The sequence below is a fragment of the Eschrichtius robustus genome, chromosome 1, assembly GCF_028021215.1.
Source record: "Eschrichtius robustus isolate mEscRob2 chromosome 1, mEscRob2.pri, whole genome shotgun sequence".
In the NCBI taxonomy this organism is placed as follows: Eukaryota; Metazoa; Chordata; class Mammalia; order Artiodactyla; family Eschrichtiidae; genus Eschrichtius; species Eschrichtius robustus.
Window position 1 is genome coordinate 63,185,365 of NC_090824.1, and position 16,176 is coordinate 63,201,540.

The following is a 16,176-nucleotide window of genomic DNA, read 5'->3' on the forward strand; positions in this document are numbered from 1 at the left end:
CTAATTAGGGACCCTCAAATACTTAAGAAAATCTACCAGTGTGAATTGAATAGCTCTAACTAATAATTCTGGGTCAAGCCATAGTTGATAACATGCAGAAGACTTCATTCCTCATGTGTTTTGCAAAGTGAGAAATTTGAGTCTTTTTCCATAGTGAGGTTTTTAGTTTTGTTTTGTTAATTAATATTATGTGTCTTTTCATTGCTTCTAGGTAAATCTTACAAACCATTGCGGTTTCATGGGAGGACTACAAAGAAATAAAAGCACTGGATTGACCACACCATATTTTGCTACCTCTACAGTTGAAGTAATATTTCACGTATCAACAAGAATGCCTTCTGATTCTGATGACTCTTTGACCAAAAAAGTAAGTGCTAAGAAAAAAAGTGCTCAGAGTTAAAATCTTAGTAATACATAAAATATGTAAGCAAGTCATCTAATTGATCAAGAACTATTTCTGAGTACTCCATTCTTCACCCAGTAGTGTCTTCAGAAACAGTATTGTTGCAGAGTAAACTCTGTTTTCCTTAATGATATGATTGAAAGTTAATAGTCTTAACAAAGCATTTGCCTTCAAGAAAATGGGCATCTGACAAATTGAAAAACTTCTGTATATGTTCAGATTGGTGAAATTATAATTCAAGACCCCACACACAGAGATATAACGTTTATATTGATTGAGGGAGAGGAAAAAAATTAAAATGTAAATTATTACAAATCACTTAAAATATAACATGCTCTCTCATAAATTTTAACTAAAACTAATATAGCAGATAAAATAAGCATTAATTCATTAAAATAGATTTTACTGCCTTAGAATATTTATGAGAGATATAGTGGAATGGTTTTGATGGCCCATGTCTTTTAAAACCTACACCACCATTTTGCTGTAGCCAGCACCAGCATTCAAAAATCACTCTAGTGACACAGACATACCTCAGAATAAAGTTGTGTGTGTCCAATCCATGTTTAATTTTTTTAGGGAGAAACATTTTCTTAAAGTGAAACCTTGTCCAACATTTCTTTATCTTCTCTTCTTCTTCCTACTCCTCAGTTTATTCAAAACTACTGCTGAATGTAACCAACTTAATATCATAGATCATTTTACTTGATACTCTGTTATCATGTTGCCTGATATCGAATCTCTTCACACTTCATTAATAGCCTATGAAAACAGTGTTATCCTTATACTCTTTTGAAAAGGAACTTCAGAATTCCTCTCAAATATTTTGTAAGATTGATTCAGTACCCTTGATGCCTTTTGTTTACATTTTAGAATACTGTTAGAAATTGCCTACTAAATGAGTAATGGTTAGAACAACTAATATATGGATGCTGATTAGATTGGAATGTGTAGTAAAGGTGGAGGTAATTGATGTGTAGGAAAGTAAGTATATTTAGTAACAGATTTGCTATAGAATATCTTGGCATGTGGTTTTTAGAAGTACAGAATGAGACATGAATACTGACAAGAAAATGGTGAAGAGTTGGATTGGAGTAAAAACTTCGTTAAAACTTCAATTAGCTACAGTAATCAAGACAGTATGGTACTGGCACAAAAACAGAAATATAGATCAATGGAACAGGATAGAAAGCCCAGAGATAAACCCACGCACATATGGTCACCTTATCTTTGATAAAGGAGGCAAGAATATACAGTGGAGAAAAGACAGCCTCTTCAATAAGTGGTGCTGGGAAAACTGGACAGGTACATGTAAAAGTATGAAATTAGAACACTCCCTAACACCATACACAAAAATAAACTCAAAATGGATTAAAGACCTAAATGTAAGGCCAGACACTATCAAACTCTTAGAGGAAAACATAGGCAGAACACTCTATGACATAAATCACAGCAAGATCCTTTTTGACCCACCTCCTAGAGAAATGGAAATAAAAACAAAAATAAACAAATGGGACCTAATGAAACTGAAAAGCTTTTGCACAGCAAAGGAAACCATAAACAAGACCAAAAGACAGCCCTCAGAATGGGAGAAAATATTTGCAAATGAAGCAACTGACAAAGGATTAATCCCCAAGATTTACAAGCAGCTCATGCAGCTCAATAACAAAAAAACAAACAACCCAATCCAAAAATGGCCAGAAGACCTAAATAGACATTTCTCCAAAGAAAATATACAGATTGCCAACAAACACATGAAAGAATGCTCAACATCATTAATCATTAGAGAAATGCAAATCAAAACTACAACGAGATATCATGTCACACCGGTCAGAATGGCCATCATCAAAAACTCTAGAAACAATAAATGCTGGAGAGGGTGTGGAGAAAAGGGAACACTCTTGCACTGTTGGTGGGAATGTAAATTGATACAGCCACTATGGAAAACAGTATGGAGGTTCCTTAAAAAACTACAAATAGAACTACCATATGACCCAGCAATCCCACTACTGGGCATATACCCTGAGAAAACCATAATTCAAAAAGAGTCATGTACCACAATGTTCATTGCAGCTCTGTTTACAATAGCCAGGACATGGAAGCAACCTAAGTGTCCATCATCGGATGAATGGATAAAGAAGATGTGGCACATATATACAATGGAATATTACTCAGCCATAAAAAGAAATGAAATTGAGATATTTGTAGTGAGGTGGATGGACCTAGGGTCTGTCATACAGAGTGAAGTAAGTCAGAAAGAGAAAAACAAATACCGTATGCTAACACATATATATGGAATCTAAGGAAAAAAAAAAAAGGTCATGAAGAACCTAGGGGTAAGACAGAAATAAAGACACAGACCTACTAGAGAATGGACTTGAGGATACGGGGAGGGGGAAGGGTAAGCTGTGACAAAGTGAGAGAGCGGCATGGACATATATACACTACCAAACGTAAGATAGCTAGTGGGAAGCAGCCGCATAGCACAGGGAGATCAGCTTGGTGCTTTGTGATCACCTAGAGGGGTGGGATAGGGAGGTTGGGAGGGAGGGAGACGCAATAGGGAAGAGATATGGGAACATATGTATATGTATAACTGATTCACTTTGTTATAAAGCAGAAACTAACACACCATTGTAAAGCAATTATACTCCAATAAAGATGTTAAAATAAAATTTTAAAAAACCTTCAATTAAGCACTTTCTTCCATCACCTCATTTTAAATTTGTATGAAAATAAGCCATACTCAAATTAGAGGCAATTATGAGTATAGTGCAAAAAGATAAATTATTTTAAACATTAGGACTTGGCAGTGATCCTCATTTTCATGGCTCCATGGATACAACTTTCAAACCCCGGAGCAAAAGAAAACCCTCATTTCCTTTTCAAAAGAGTCTAAAATTAATAGTATTTTCAATTGCAAATCTAAGAGCAGAACAAAGTATATCATTTTTTGTTGAAATTTTTTTTTACTGAAACTTATATCAGGATATTTTTACTTCAGTATATTAAACCTGATGGTTAAAAGGTACTTGAAATTTTATTCCTGCAGCCTTTGTAGAAATATCTCAAATAAGTAAGATTTCTTATTTCCTTCACAACAGTCACAAAGGTCTGTCCTTAATTATTTAAGAAGAGTCTGAAATGGATGTTTAACAATCCATTATCATAGCAAAATTAATTTTGGAGATAACACCATTTAAGAATTGTTAAATGGTTGAGTTCTAATTAAAATTATACCCTTAAATGGTGAAATGTTTAAGTACTGGATTTATTAGAGAATGTTGAGGGATTAAACCTTGAACACTAATAGTTTATTTCATCTATAAGTATAGAAATCTTTTTATTGTGGAAAAATATATATAAAACAAAATTTATCATTTTAACCATTTTTAAATGTATAGTTCTTTGGTATAAAGTACATTTACAGTGTTGTACAACCATCACAAGTATCCATTTCCAGAACTTTTTCATTTTCACTTGGTTCAAAATATTTTTTATTTTCTCATGAGAATTCTTTGACCCATGTGTTACTTAGAACTGTGTTGTTCAATTTCCAAGTATTTTGGGCTTTACCAGCTATCTTTTTGTTATTGATTTCTAGTTTAATTCCATCGTGGTCTGAGAGCAGACATCATATGATTTCTATTTTTTTAAATTTGTTAAGGTGTGTTTTATGGCCCAGATGTAGTCTATCTGGTGAATGTTCCATGTGAATCTGGGAAGAATGTGTGATCTGCTATTGTTGAATGAAATAGTCTATGAATGTCAATTATATTCAGTTGATTGATGGAGCTGTTGAGTTCAACTATATCCTTACCAATTTTCTGCCTGCTTGGATCTCTCCTTTTCTGAGAGGGGTATTAGAGTCTCCAACTATAATAGTGGATTCTTTTATTTTCCTTGCAGTTCTATCAGCTTTTGCCTCACATATTTTGGCACTCTGTTGTTAGGCATATACACCTTAAGGATTGGTTACGTCTTCTTGGAATACTGGCCTCTTAATCATTAGATTATGCCACTCTTTATCCCTGATAACTTTCCTTGCTCTGAAGTGTGCTCTGTCTAAAATTAGTATAGCTACTCCTGCTTTCTTATTAGTGGTATCACTGGTATATCTTTCTCCATCCCTTTACTTTTAATCTATATGTATCTTTATATTTAAAGTTGGTTTCTTGTAAAGTTGGTTTCAAGCCCCACACAGTTGGGGCTTGTTTTTTTTGATCCGCTCTGACAATCTCTGTGTATTTGGACCATTGACATTTAAAGTGATCATTAATATAATTGGATTATTTTACATTTTTTCTGCCATTTGTGGTTATAATTGAGCATTTTACGATTCCATCTTCTCTCCTTTCTTAGCATATCATTTATATTTTTTTCTTTTTAAATTTTTTTCCAGTTCTTGCCCTAGAGTTTGTACTATACATTTACAACTAATCTAAGTCCACTTTCAAATAATACTGTACTGGTTCACTGCAAGTACCTTATAATAGCACAGTATGCCTAATTCTTCCCTCCTATCCCTGGTGTCATTGCTATCATTTATTTCACTTACACATAACCATGTGTATACATAAGCATACATTATCAAATACATTGTTGCCATTTATAATCTTGAACAAACTGTTATGTGTTAGATTAATTAAGAATAAGAAAAATAAATTTTTATTTTGCCTTCAATTATTGATTCTCTGATGCTCTTCCTTTCTATATGTAGATCTGAATTTCTTTCCTATATTGTTTTCCTTCCCTCTGAAAAGGCATTTCTTGTAAGGCGGGTCTACTGGCAGCAAATTCCCTCAATTTTTGTTTGTCTGAGAATGTCTTTATTCTTCTTTACTTTTGAAGGATAATTTCACGGGGTACAGAATTCTAGATTAGTAGAGTTTTCTCTCAGCACTTAAATATTTCACTCCAGTCTCTTCTTGCTTGCATGATTTCTGAGGAGACGTCAGATGTAATCCTTATCTTTGCTCCTCCATAGGTAAAATGTTTCTCCCCCCTCTGGCTTTTCTCAAGATTTTTTCATCTGTGATTTTCTGAAGTTTGCATGTGATATGCCTGGATGTAGTTTGGGGGCCATTTATCCTGCTTAGTGTTCTCTGAGCTTCCTGGATCTGTTGTTAGGTGTCTAACATTAATTTGGGGCAATTCTCAATCCTTATTGCTTCAAATATTTCTTCTGTTTCTTTCTCTCTTTCTTCTCCTTCTATACATAAATGTTACACTTTTTGTGGTTGTCCCACAGTTCTTGGATACTCTGTTATGGTTTTTTTTTTTTTGGTCTTTTTCTCTTTGGTTTTCAGCTTTAGAAGTTTCTATTGTTATATCCTCAAGCTCAGAGATTCTTTCCTCAGCCATGTCCAGTTTACTAATGAGCCCATCAGAGGCTTTCCTCATTTCACTTACATATTTTTTTTATCTCTAGCATTTCTTTTTGATTCTTTCTGAGAATGTCCATCTCTCTGCTTACATTATCCATCTGTTCATCCATCCATACTTTGACGACTTTTTCCATTAGTTCCCTTAGCATATTAATCATAGTTGTAATTCCAACATCCCTACCATATCTGACTCTGGTTCTAATGCGTTTTCATTCTCTCATTCTTCTTCACACTGAGTCTCCAGCAGTTTGTCAACTACATTTCAGGTTTTCCTACTCTGGCACTGGTTCCTACAGAGGTTTCTGCTCTGTTAAGTTGTTATTCTTCATATATGCCTGTCTGTCCAATTTTGGGGCAGCAGTTTTCCCTATGACCTCAATTCTCTGATCTAAGAAGAGTACTGTAGTTGATTTTTCAGTTGTTTAGCTTTTTACTTGTTGTTAGGACAGAGTGGTAACTTATAATCTCCTTACATGCCAGCCTGCAAACTGGAAATCTCAGAACTTTATTCTCCCAAACAGAAACTCTGTATCCATTAACAATAACTCTCCACTAACCCCTCCACCCAGCCCCTAGTAACCTCTAATTTTCTTTCTTTCTCTTTTAATTTTCCAGTTCTAGATACCTCATATAAGTTGGAATCATACAGTACTTGTCCTTCTGTGTCTTATTTCACTTAGCATAATGTTTTCAAGCTTCATTGATGTTAAAGCATGTCAGAATTTCATCATTTTTATGGCTGAATAGTATCCCATGATACATATATACATTTTGTCTATCCATTTATCTATCAATAGACACTGGGTTGTTTCCACTTTTTAGCTGTTGTGAATAATGCTGCAATGAACATTGTCCTGCAGGTATTTGTTTGAATCCCTGTCTTCAGGTCTTTTAGGTATAGACCTATGAGTTGAATTGCTGGGTAATATGGAAATTATATGTTGAGCTTTCTAAAGGAACTGTCAAACTGTTTTCCACAGTGACTGTGCCATTTGACATTTCTCCCAGCAATGCACGAGTTCCAGTTTTTCCACATCCTTGCCAACACTTGTTATTAGCTATCCTAATAGGCACAAAGTATTATGCTTTGTGGTTTTGACTTGCATTTCCCTAATGACTAATGATGTGCATCTTTCCATGTGCTTATTGGCCATTTGTATATCTTCTTTGGAGAAATGTCTGTTCAGCTCTTTTACCCATTTTTTTAAATTAGGTTGTTTGTAATTTTCTTGTTGTGTTGTTGGAGTTCTTTATATATTCTAGATGTTAGTCTCTTATCAGATATATGACTAGCAAATATTTTCCTCCCATTTTTGGGGTTGTCTTTTCACTCTCTTGATAGTGTCCTTTGAGGCACAGAAGTTTTTATTTTGATGGAGCTCAATTTATCTATGTTTTCTTTTGTTGCTTCTGCTTCTGGTATCAGTTCAAGAAATCATTGCTAAATCCAATGTTGTGAATATTTTCCCGTATGTTTTCTTCTAAGAGTATTATAGTTTTAGCTTTTACATTTAGGTTTTGGATCCATTTTTAGTTATTCTTTGTGTATAGTATGAGATAAAAGTCTGACTTCATTCTTTTGCACGTGGCTATCCATTTGTCCCACCACCATTTGTTTAAAAGACTACACATTCCTTTATTGAATGATCTTGGCATCCTTGTCAAAAATCAATTGGTCATCTATGCAAAGCTTTATTTCTGGGCTCCCTGTTCTATTCCATTGGTCTGAATGTCCTTTTGCTTTAATTAAATGCTTTAATTACTGTAGCTTTGTAGTAAGTTTTGAAATTAAGTAATGTGAGTTCTACAACTTCATTCTTCTTTTTCAAGATTGCTTTTACTATTCAGAGTCTCTTGAGATTCCATATGAATTTTAAGATGGGTTTTTCTATTTCTATGAAAAACCGTGTTGGGATTTTGATAGGATTGCATTGAATCTTTGGATCACTTTGAGTAGTTTTGTCATTTTAATAATATTAAACCTTCCAATCCATGAACATGGGATATCTTTCCATTTATTTATGTAGTCTTTCATTTCTTTCAGCAATATTTTGTAGTTTTCAACATACATGCCTTTCTCCTCCTTAGTTAAATTTATGCCTTAGAATTTTATTCTTTCTGATGCAATTATAAATGGAATTGTTTTTATAATTTCCTTTTTGAATTGTTCATTGTTAAAAATGCAGCTGATTTTTGTGTGTTAATTTTGTATTGTGCAACTTTGCTGAATTCATATATTAGTTCTAACAGGTTTTGTTGTGGAATCAGGGTTTTCTGTATATAATCATGTTTTTTCAATGTCTCTGTGGAGAAACAAGAGCTTGCTTGGTCCACCATTTTGCTGACATAACACCCTAGAAGAAAATTTTGTGGGTTTTTTTTCCCCCTTTAAGCTAATTAATTCTAAATGTAAAATTGTTTAGCAATTTACCAAGTGGAATAGTACAAGTATTTTTTTCCAATTATTTAGTTTTTTGGGTTTTTTTCAAATTATTAGAGAAGGACTGCAGGCAATTACATGGCATAGTATTCCAATTGTTTAGTATTGAGATGCCAGAAATAATGTAACTTTTTAAAATGCAAGCATATGTTTATAATTTTTTAAAAATTTATAATGCAAGCATGCTATTATATTAGTTGTCAAAGTAACTATACCTGTTTTATTGAAGAAAATTACCCTGGCTAGATAGGCTTTTTTTTACTTAAATAGAGCAATTTAAAGGGTTTATTTGTTTGTTATAGTGAGAAAATTTCAAAACATAACTTCTTTCACACGTATAATACCTACCAGATAAAAACAAAACCTGTCAAAATTGTAAACAATATGTAATAAAGTGGTATCATTTTGGAAGGTATAGTTCTCTTATTTTCTCAAGTAGTAATTTAAGTAACTTTAAGTAAAATCTACTCTTAATCAAGGTTGGGGCTAAACTGAAGCAATATTTCACTTAATTCAGTAGAAAGGAAAAATTTACCCAGTCTCATAATTCAGTATAAATTATTCTAAACCTTCTTTTCATAGAAATTTTAAAAAAGTAACATTTATTTCTCTATATACTGAGTTTTCCTTTTCCCTCTTCTCTGTGATTCTTGCCCTTACTGCTCTTCAGAGTCCTAGTATGTAAGATTTTCCTAAGTAACAGTCTTATATTTTATCTCTATTACAGTATCAATTTCTTTTCAATAAAAGGTTAAATCCTTAAACTTAATCATAGAAACCAGTTGTCTTATACCAGTTTTCCTTAATAAAAAAATCACTTTCTGTATTGGTATTTTTTCTCCTGAATTTAATAAATTCCACATTAGTGGTAATAAGTTGAGGCCTAGAACATGTGTCCTGTTACAAATGAACAATTGGATATCATTAGGTTGTCCCCCTTTCCTTTGTACATATATCTTTAGGTGTGTTAATCCATTCAGTAGACACATTAATGAGCACTGGTTGAAGTGTAATATTGAAGGAAGTAAGGCTTGTTGACCTCAGCGTGGAGTTTAATACCTCTAATTAAATTAGATAGTCAACAGTCAGTTTAAAGAAATAGCCGTGCCTCTGGCAAGGTAGAATTATGTATGACTCTGGTTCTTTGTTTTAAACTTGATAGGAGAGAATCATTTATATCTGTTTTATAGAAACTAATTTTAGTTTTCACTTTATGTTTAAAATATCATGTGGTGATTTTGTAAATTATTTTTAAGCATTTTATTTTCTCAGAATGAGAGGTAAATATCTTTGAACCTCTTTAAGTGTTAGCATTTTATTTCTTGTGAAGAAAGGCTTTTTCAAGGATCAAAATGGTAGCGACAGAATTTTTACAACATAGACTATACTTTTTTTTTAACAAATTAACCAAACTTTCAGTCTAACAAAGTAGTCTCTCTTAGAAATACTACGCCACCATATTAAAAATCCTGATATAACTCCAGTCCAAGCCATCTGTTCTATAAATTCTCTCTACCTGAGGAAGATTGACAGAAAATGGTTAAAAATAATTTCCACTTAACTGAGTTTATTCACCCCTAAAAATCAAAAGTGCTGCAAGCATTGGTATAAAGTGTTCACAGGAGCTTGTCTCATTTCCTCTGTCTCCTTGTTGTAGCCACTTGCTGATACTCTGCTTCATAGGTAGCTGAATCATCCTTTTAGGAGTTTGATGAAGATCAAGTTGAGATAATCGTAACCTACTTTTAGTTGGACTCTCTAGCCTATCTTTCATTTCCTGGACCCCCCCAGAAGAGGGGAAAGAAGCGCTTTATTTAAGTCAGTTCCCTCTGAAATATTGTTAGTGTACTGGACAGCAGTTCGTTTTTTGTTTTGAAATTTGGTTACAATAGTTTCGCTAATAAATGAGCTCTATCGAACTGCTTAGTCTGATTATAAATTTAAATCCATTTTTCTTTATTTTATCTAGAAATACAATTAAAATATACTTTACTTTCCAAAGAACTATATGCTAATATAGTCTGGAAAAGGAATTGAAAAACAAACTTAAGGAATAATAACAAAAATGTTTTCATTGTTTTAGTAGAAGTGTAGTTAATGTAATAGTTAATAAATGCTATGGAATTATACACATGGTTTTACTCCTAAATCTAGCCACATTACGTAAAATAATTCTGTTTTAATGTAATAGACTCTACCTTTAACCCCGATTTCTATAAATATACTCCTGATGACAAGAAATGAAGATAAACAAGGAAGTATAAATGGTTCAGAGCAGATTTATCTCAGCACTGTGAATGGTTTAATTTGGATGGTATAGCAGTGGCTTCTCATTGCATAAAGAATAAAATTCTAATTCCTTACTATGGCCTTCAGTGCCCTACAGGATTTGGCCACTTGCCTGCCTACCTCTCTGATCTCATCTTCTGTCACTTTCCTTTTCACTTACCACAATCTGGCCTCACTGGCTGTCATTCTAACCTGCCATCATGTCAAGCTCATTCCCATCTCAGGGGCTGTGCACTTACCTTTTTTTTCCATTTGAAATGCTCTTTCGTCACATTATCAGACTTTTTCATCCTCATTGTTCTATTCTCAGACTCACATGACAGCTCCTCAGAGAGACCTTTCCAGACCATCCTAGCTAAAGAAGCCCTCTCTATCCAGTAACACTATCACATTACCCTATTTTATATTTGTATAGCACGTGTCACCATCAAAGTGGCATATTTAAATAAAGCCATAATTGCAGATAATTGTATTTTTATGCTGTGCACTATGTAATGATAGAAAACAATTTGCTAAGTAAGTACTGTGACATTATCTTTTTAATAGCATATTTATTGAGTGCCCACTCTGCTAAAGTATTGTGTACTAGATGCCGTGCCTATTGCTTCAAGAAGCTTTTCCTAATTACTAAGAATGAATGATCCAGACAGCAAGTGAATTGTGAAAATGTATGAGAGTATGTTTTTTCACATGATTGAGGAGTATATGATAGTTTATGTTTTGCTATGTGAGTGTCTGGAAGGTGAGGGGCAAAGAATGAGGGCTTGGGGCAGTGAGTATCAACTCAGTTTCAATTTCTACATGTATACCACTGTCTCGTGAAGTAACTGCCTAACCTAACTAACTTCTATGCATTCTTCAAGTGCCATTATAGATCAGTTGTCTTTGTTATTTGCATTCAGAGAGGTATGTTTAGAGCATAATATCTACTGTTAATTATTCATTAATTGCTTAGTTTATTTTACTCTCTCTCCACTGGACTTAAAGCTATGTGAGAGCAGAAAATATGTCTGTTTTTCCTCACCGTTGTATCTTTAATAGCTAGTGCAGTGCATTTAGTCAGCTCTCAATATTTGCTGTTTGAAAGAGGTAGATAGGAAGGAGAGAGGGAAGGAGGAGAGAAGGCCTTTTAAGAACTCATGAACTAGTCCAGCTGTGTAGGATGACTAGCATCTGATCTAGAGCAACAGTTGAGGAAATAGGAAGGAAAGTACAAAAACAGAACATAATACTTTTTTTTTTTAATGAAGAGCTTGTTAGAGATACTGTAAGTAAATCAGAAATTGAAGACTTTCAGGTTTTGACTCTGAGTAATTATAATTAAGTTTTTAGGTGTTTTTAACAGAAATGAGGACGTCAAGGGGTAAGTTGATTTTGTAAAACAGATGATATAGTTATATTACATGAATTCTAGTCTCTAACTCCAAATGAATGATATTTCACTGAGGAAATCTAGAATTGACTCTGGAATCTCTACTGATAATTATGGAAAATGAGAACACTGCCATAGATAGGCAAACATCTGATTTTCATAAAAGGACATGGAACAGGCCACCAACCACAAAAATTACTAACATTCATGAGCTCCATGTCAGTGCCTGGCAAAATAGGATTATTAAACAGATGGTTTGTGAGCACTTAGGTAATGAAGTAGTGATCACTAGGAGCTACCATGAGTTCACCATAACAAATCACATCAAAGTAACTTAATTTGTTTTAATAGGATTACTACATCAGGGAAGGCCATAGACAGTATAAAGCATTTAACTAAGTCGTTTGTTGTGGACAAGTTGAAGAAATGTGGTCTTAATAATAGTTCAATAAGTATGTTCGTGACTGGTTCTGTAATTATATCTAGAGAAATTAATTATATAATGAGAGGCAATAGAAGGGAGGCGGTTAAAGTATGGTTTCTGAAACTAGCCTGCTTGGGTTTCAATCTTGGCTCTGCCACTTATTAGTTACGTGACCTTAGGCAAGTTACAAAGTTTCAATTCCTCACCTGTAAAAATAAGGTCAATAATAATTATCTTGTAGCATTGTTTTGAAAATTAAATAAATTATCACAAAGCACTCAGAAATAGTAAGTATTTAATAAATGTTGGATATTCATTTAACCAGGAAGGACACCTGTAATGACTTACTGTAAGGCTCTTACACAAACCTGTCCCATTTGACATTTTTATCCAAAATCTAAATAAAGACACAAGAATTTGAATTTAAGGATAACCCAAATCTGGAAAAGGCAGAGCCAACATACTGAATAGAAGAATCATGCTAACAAAAGGCCTTGATAGGCTTTAAGATAATCAGAACCTGGTAAGTTAAAGTTTATTAAGAATACATACTAGAAATCCTCTCTAGTTCTAGTAGTCTGTTGTACCTGCTTAAAAGAACTGCGTAAGAAAAAGTCTTAAGGGTTTGAATTGACTACAGCTTCCGTTTGAGCCAGTGTTGTAAAAATGCAGAAAATAATTGAGTGAACAGAACAAAGGAAGTAGTCCCACTGTGGGCTGGTTGTATTATAGCATATATTGATATTATATTCTATTTCAGACACCACAATTTAATAGAAACATCAATAAACTGAGGTAATAATCCAGGATTATTATAATCCAGGATGAATAAGTTTGTAAAGTATAAAAAGAGGAACACTTTTAACCTAGAAAAGAAAAGTTGAGTTATATATTTGACCAATCTTCAAATATTTGAAAAGATAATATGTGAAATATAGATTGGGTTTGTTTGGTATAAGTCTTATTTTGGAAGAACTAGCTTCGGGAAGGCAGATTTTGGCTTACTGTAAAGTAGGTTCTAACGATTGTAGCTCTTTTAAAATGAATGGGCTAATTTGTGAATCTGTAAACCCCAACCCTAGAAATATTCAAGCAGAGGCAGGATTACTTGTCAGGGATATTGCACTGGGAGTTCCTGTATTGTGTGGGAAATTAGAGCTTTAATGTCTCTTCCAGTGCTAATATTCTATAATGTACTGAGGACTTCAATTTTATATGTGTTGAATTTCATTAAACTATTTTATCTTCATAAATTGATAATGATAATCTGCAGCTTATGTTATATACCTTGAATTCCAAAATGACTTCAACAGCAGTCAAAGTGAATTTGGAAGAGTACTTTCATTGCCAGTCATTTTAACAGACCTATCCCATGTACAGAATTCTTATACTCTATTTCAGAAGTGATTCGCATCTGGGTACAAAAACATGCAGGTGGGAACTCCTTTGAGAGTTTTCAGAGTATGGAAAAACCCTGTTGAGTATACATAAGACACAACCCTTTAAGTCTGTAAAATATAAGGAATAGATAAAATAATTTAAAACATCAAATACTATATAAAGTATGTATGTCAAATGTCAAACACACTTCTGAAGTTTCTATTACCTGTTAACCACTCAAAATTCATATTTTCAGTAGTCTTCAAAAATTCTAAGATACATGGCAATGATTAGCAATTTCTCAATTTGTTTAATTATTTTATAGCAGGGTTTAAAGACATAAAGATATAAAAACATGCCTCAACATAACAGCATAAAATAATTGCTTTTTTAGCATTTGGATAAAAATGATAAGGGATGTTCTTGAAGCTTTTTCCTTAAAATGATTGAACATGTTTTAAATGACTTTGTTTATATGCATGGTTCTATGCCACAAATATCTGCATTACAACATCCTGGAAAAAATATATTACTCTTTTCTGTTAAACTTCCATAAGAGACTTTTAATACTCTGTGGTAGATATTTGAAGACAAGCTTTCATTATAAAATAAAACTACAGTTGCCCTTTTCTCTCATTTCTTTAGATAAGTGGGCACTAGAAATTATAGATAGGTTTGGCAAGAGTTCAAGGGTTAATGTAGCAGATAAATAAAAGGAATTTTCTGTAAATTGAGACCTGCATTATTTCAGTTGTCTTGTCTTTCCTAACCTAACTCATTTAATTTTAAAAAGTAAATACTTAAATTCTTCCTGACAGTGTGCTCAGCTTTTACTATCGTTTATTACTTCAATTACACTTGATATCACTTAGAACAATCTGCCATTTGGAAATCTCAGTATAGCCTGGAGCTTAGTATTAGATCTGGCTGCTGTTGTAACATGTACAGCATATGACATTAATGTATCAAAATTAGATTGGATCATCCCTCCTGGTTAAATTTATTTCACATTTCTTTTGTATTCAGTTAACATAAACCTATTAGGGAAGCTGACACATGGGGATGGCTGTATAGGAAGGATATTTTTAAAGTATTTTGATTAAAAAATGAAATTATAGAGCCATGGCTTTTCTGAGTTGTGTAATCTTTTTTGGTTTTTAAAAATGTCACAAAGCCCAAGTCTTGCATTTATGTCATTCAGGGTGTGTGTGTGTGTTGTAAATAATGATAATTAAAACTTAAAATAAACATTGTTTTGATGTTTGAGGTCTATCATCATGTATTTAGAGCAATAAGCACATTTATGGTTTCCAAAAAGAATTATTTAATCCACTTAGACCTAAAAAAAGTCCTCCTTAAAAGAAAATAAAAATCTTTATATTTCTAAAATAATAGATTCTGGTCTATAGACTTAGCTGGGCACTGTCTTTAGAGTAATAGCTGCCACCATCTTATAATCTGTCAAAGAAGAGAGGGCATTTCTTACTTAGGAATATAAATTTTAAAGTTCAGGGATTTACCTCGTGTTTTCAAATACTTAATGACATTCATAATGCCTAGGATTTTCTAGATAGATTGGTGTTGGGGACTTTTAAGAGCCATTAGAACACTGGTTCTTGGCTTTTTTTGTAATATATAGTCCTATATGATAGACTTTCTTCTCAGAAAAATACACAAATAAAATTTGCAAAAATTCATAGATCCCTTGAACCCAGATTAAGAACTCCAGGGTTAAAGGGTGACAGAAGAAAACCTTTCATTAATTGGAAGGTTAATTCCTTTGTTTGTTTAAATCACACATTTAATTGTTTTCCTGCCTTGTGGTCATTAAGCCAAAATAAATCCAATATTTCAAAAACAGAAATTGCCTATATGTTAGCCCCTACTAAGAATATTGGCGACACTTATCCTAATTTTCTCTTCCACACTTTTCTGCCTACAATATGTCAGGTTATCTGAAAGTAATAGAAAAGCCCATGTGAGATATGCACCAAAAATGGGCTCAAATGTTTGCAGTGGCAGAATCAATAAATGTACTAAGATAACCAAATTGTATTGATATATTAAAATACATGTTTAAACAGTAATCTACATGAAGAAAACTCAATACTGATGGATATTAAGTTAATTTTTCTAATAACTTAATAGAAATCCAACTTTTGTATGCTTTGCTTTTTATAATATTAATCATCATAATGTTAACTCTCTAAATGCCAAAAACACCTTCGTAAGCACTATAAATATTTAAATAAGATCTTTAGAGAGTCTAACAAATCTCACAAAGTCTACTTGAAAGAATTTCGTAGGCAAAGTTTCATAGTCAAAGAAAAGCTAGAAATAAATTTGTTAAAGCAAATGTAATCAACCTTCTCTTACTCAGTAGATATTTATGATTTACTTCTTTTCCTTCTCTTTCTGTTGCCTCCTTTAGACCCTTTCACTTCTCATTAACACTTCCAGAGAGCGGTCAGAAAAAAAGAA

The 16,176-nt window shown here is 33.0% G+C and overlaps 1 protein-coding gene across 4 annotated transcripts in view; it reads left to right on the forward strand.

Annotated features, from left to right (window-relative positions):
- Nucleotides 1-16,176, forward strand: part of RALGAPA1 (Ral GTPase activating protein catalytic subunit alpha 1) — a 222,410-nt gene that overhangs the window by 178,632 nt on the left and 27,602 nt on the right. For all 4 annotated transcript variants that reach the window (XM_068546053.1, XM_068546079.1, XM_068546070.1 and 1 more), the window contains exon 36: nucleotides 212-367. In XM_068546053.1, coding sequence (XP_068402154.1) covers nucleotides 212-367 — 156 coding nt within the window. The remainder of the gene's footprint in view (nucleotides 1-211; nucleotides 368-16,176) is intronic.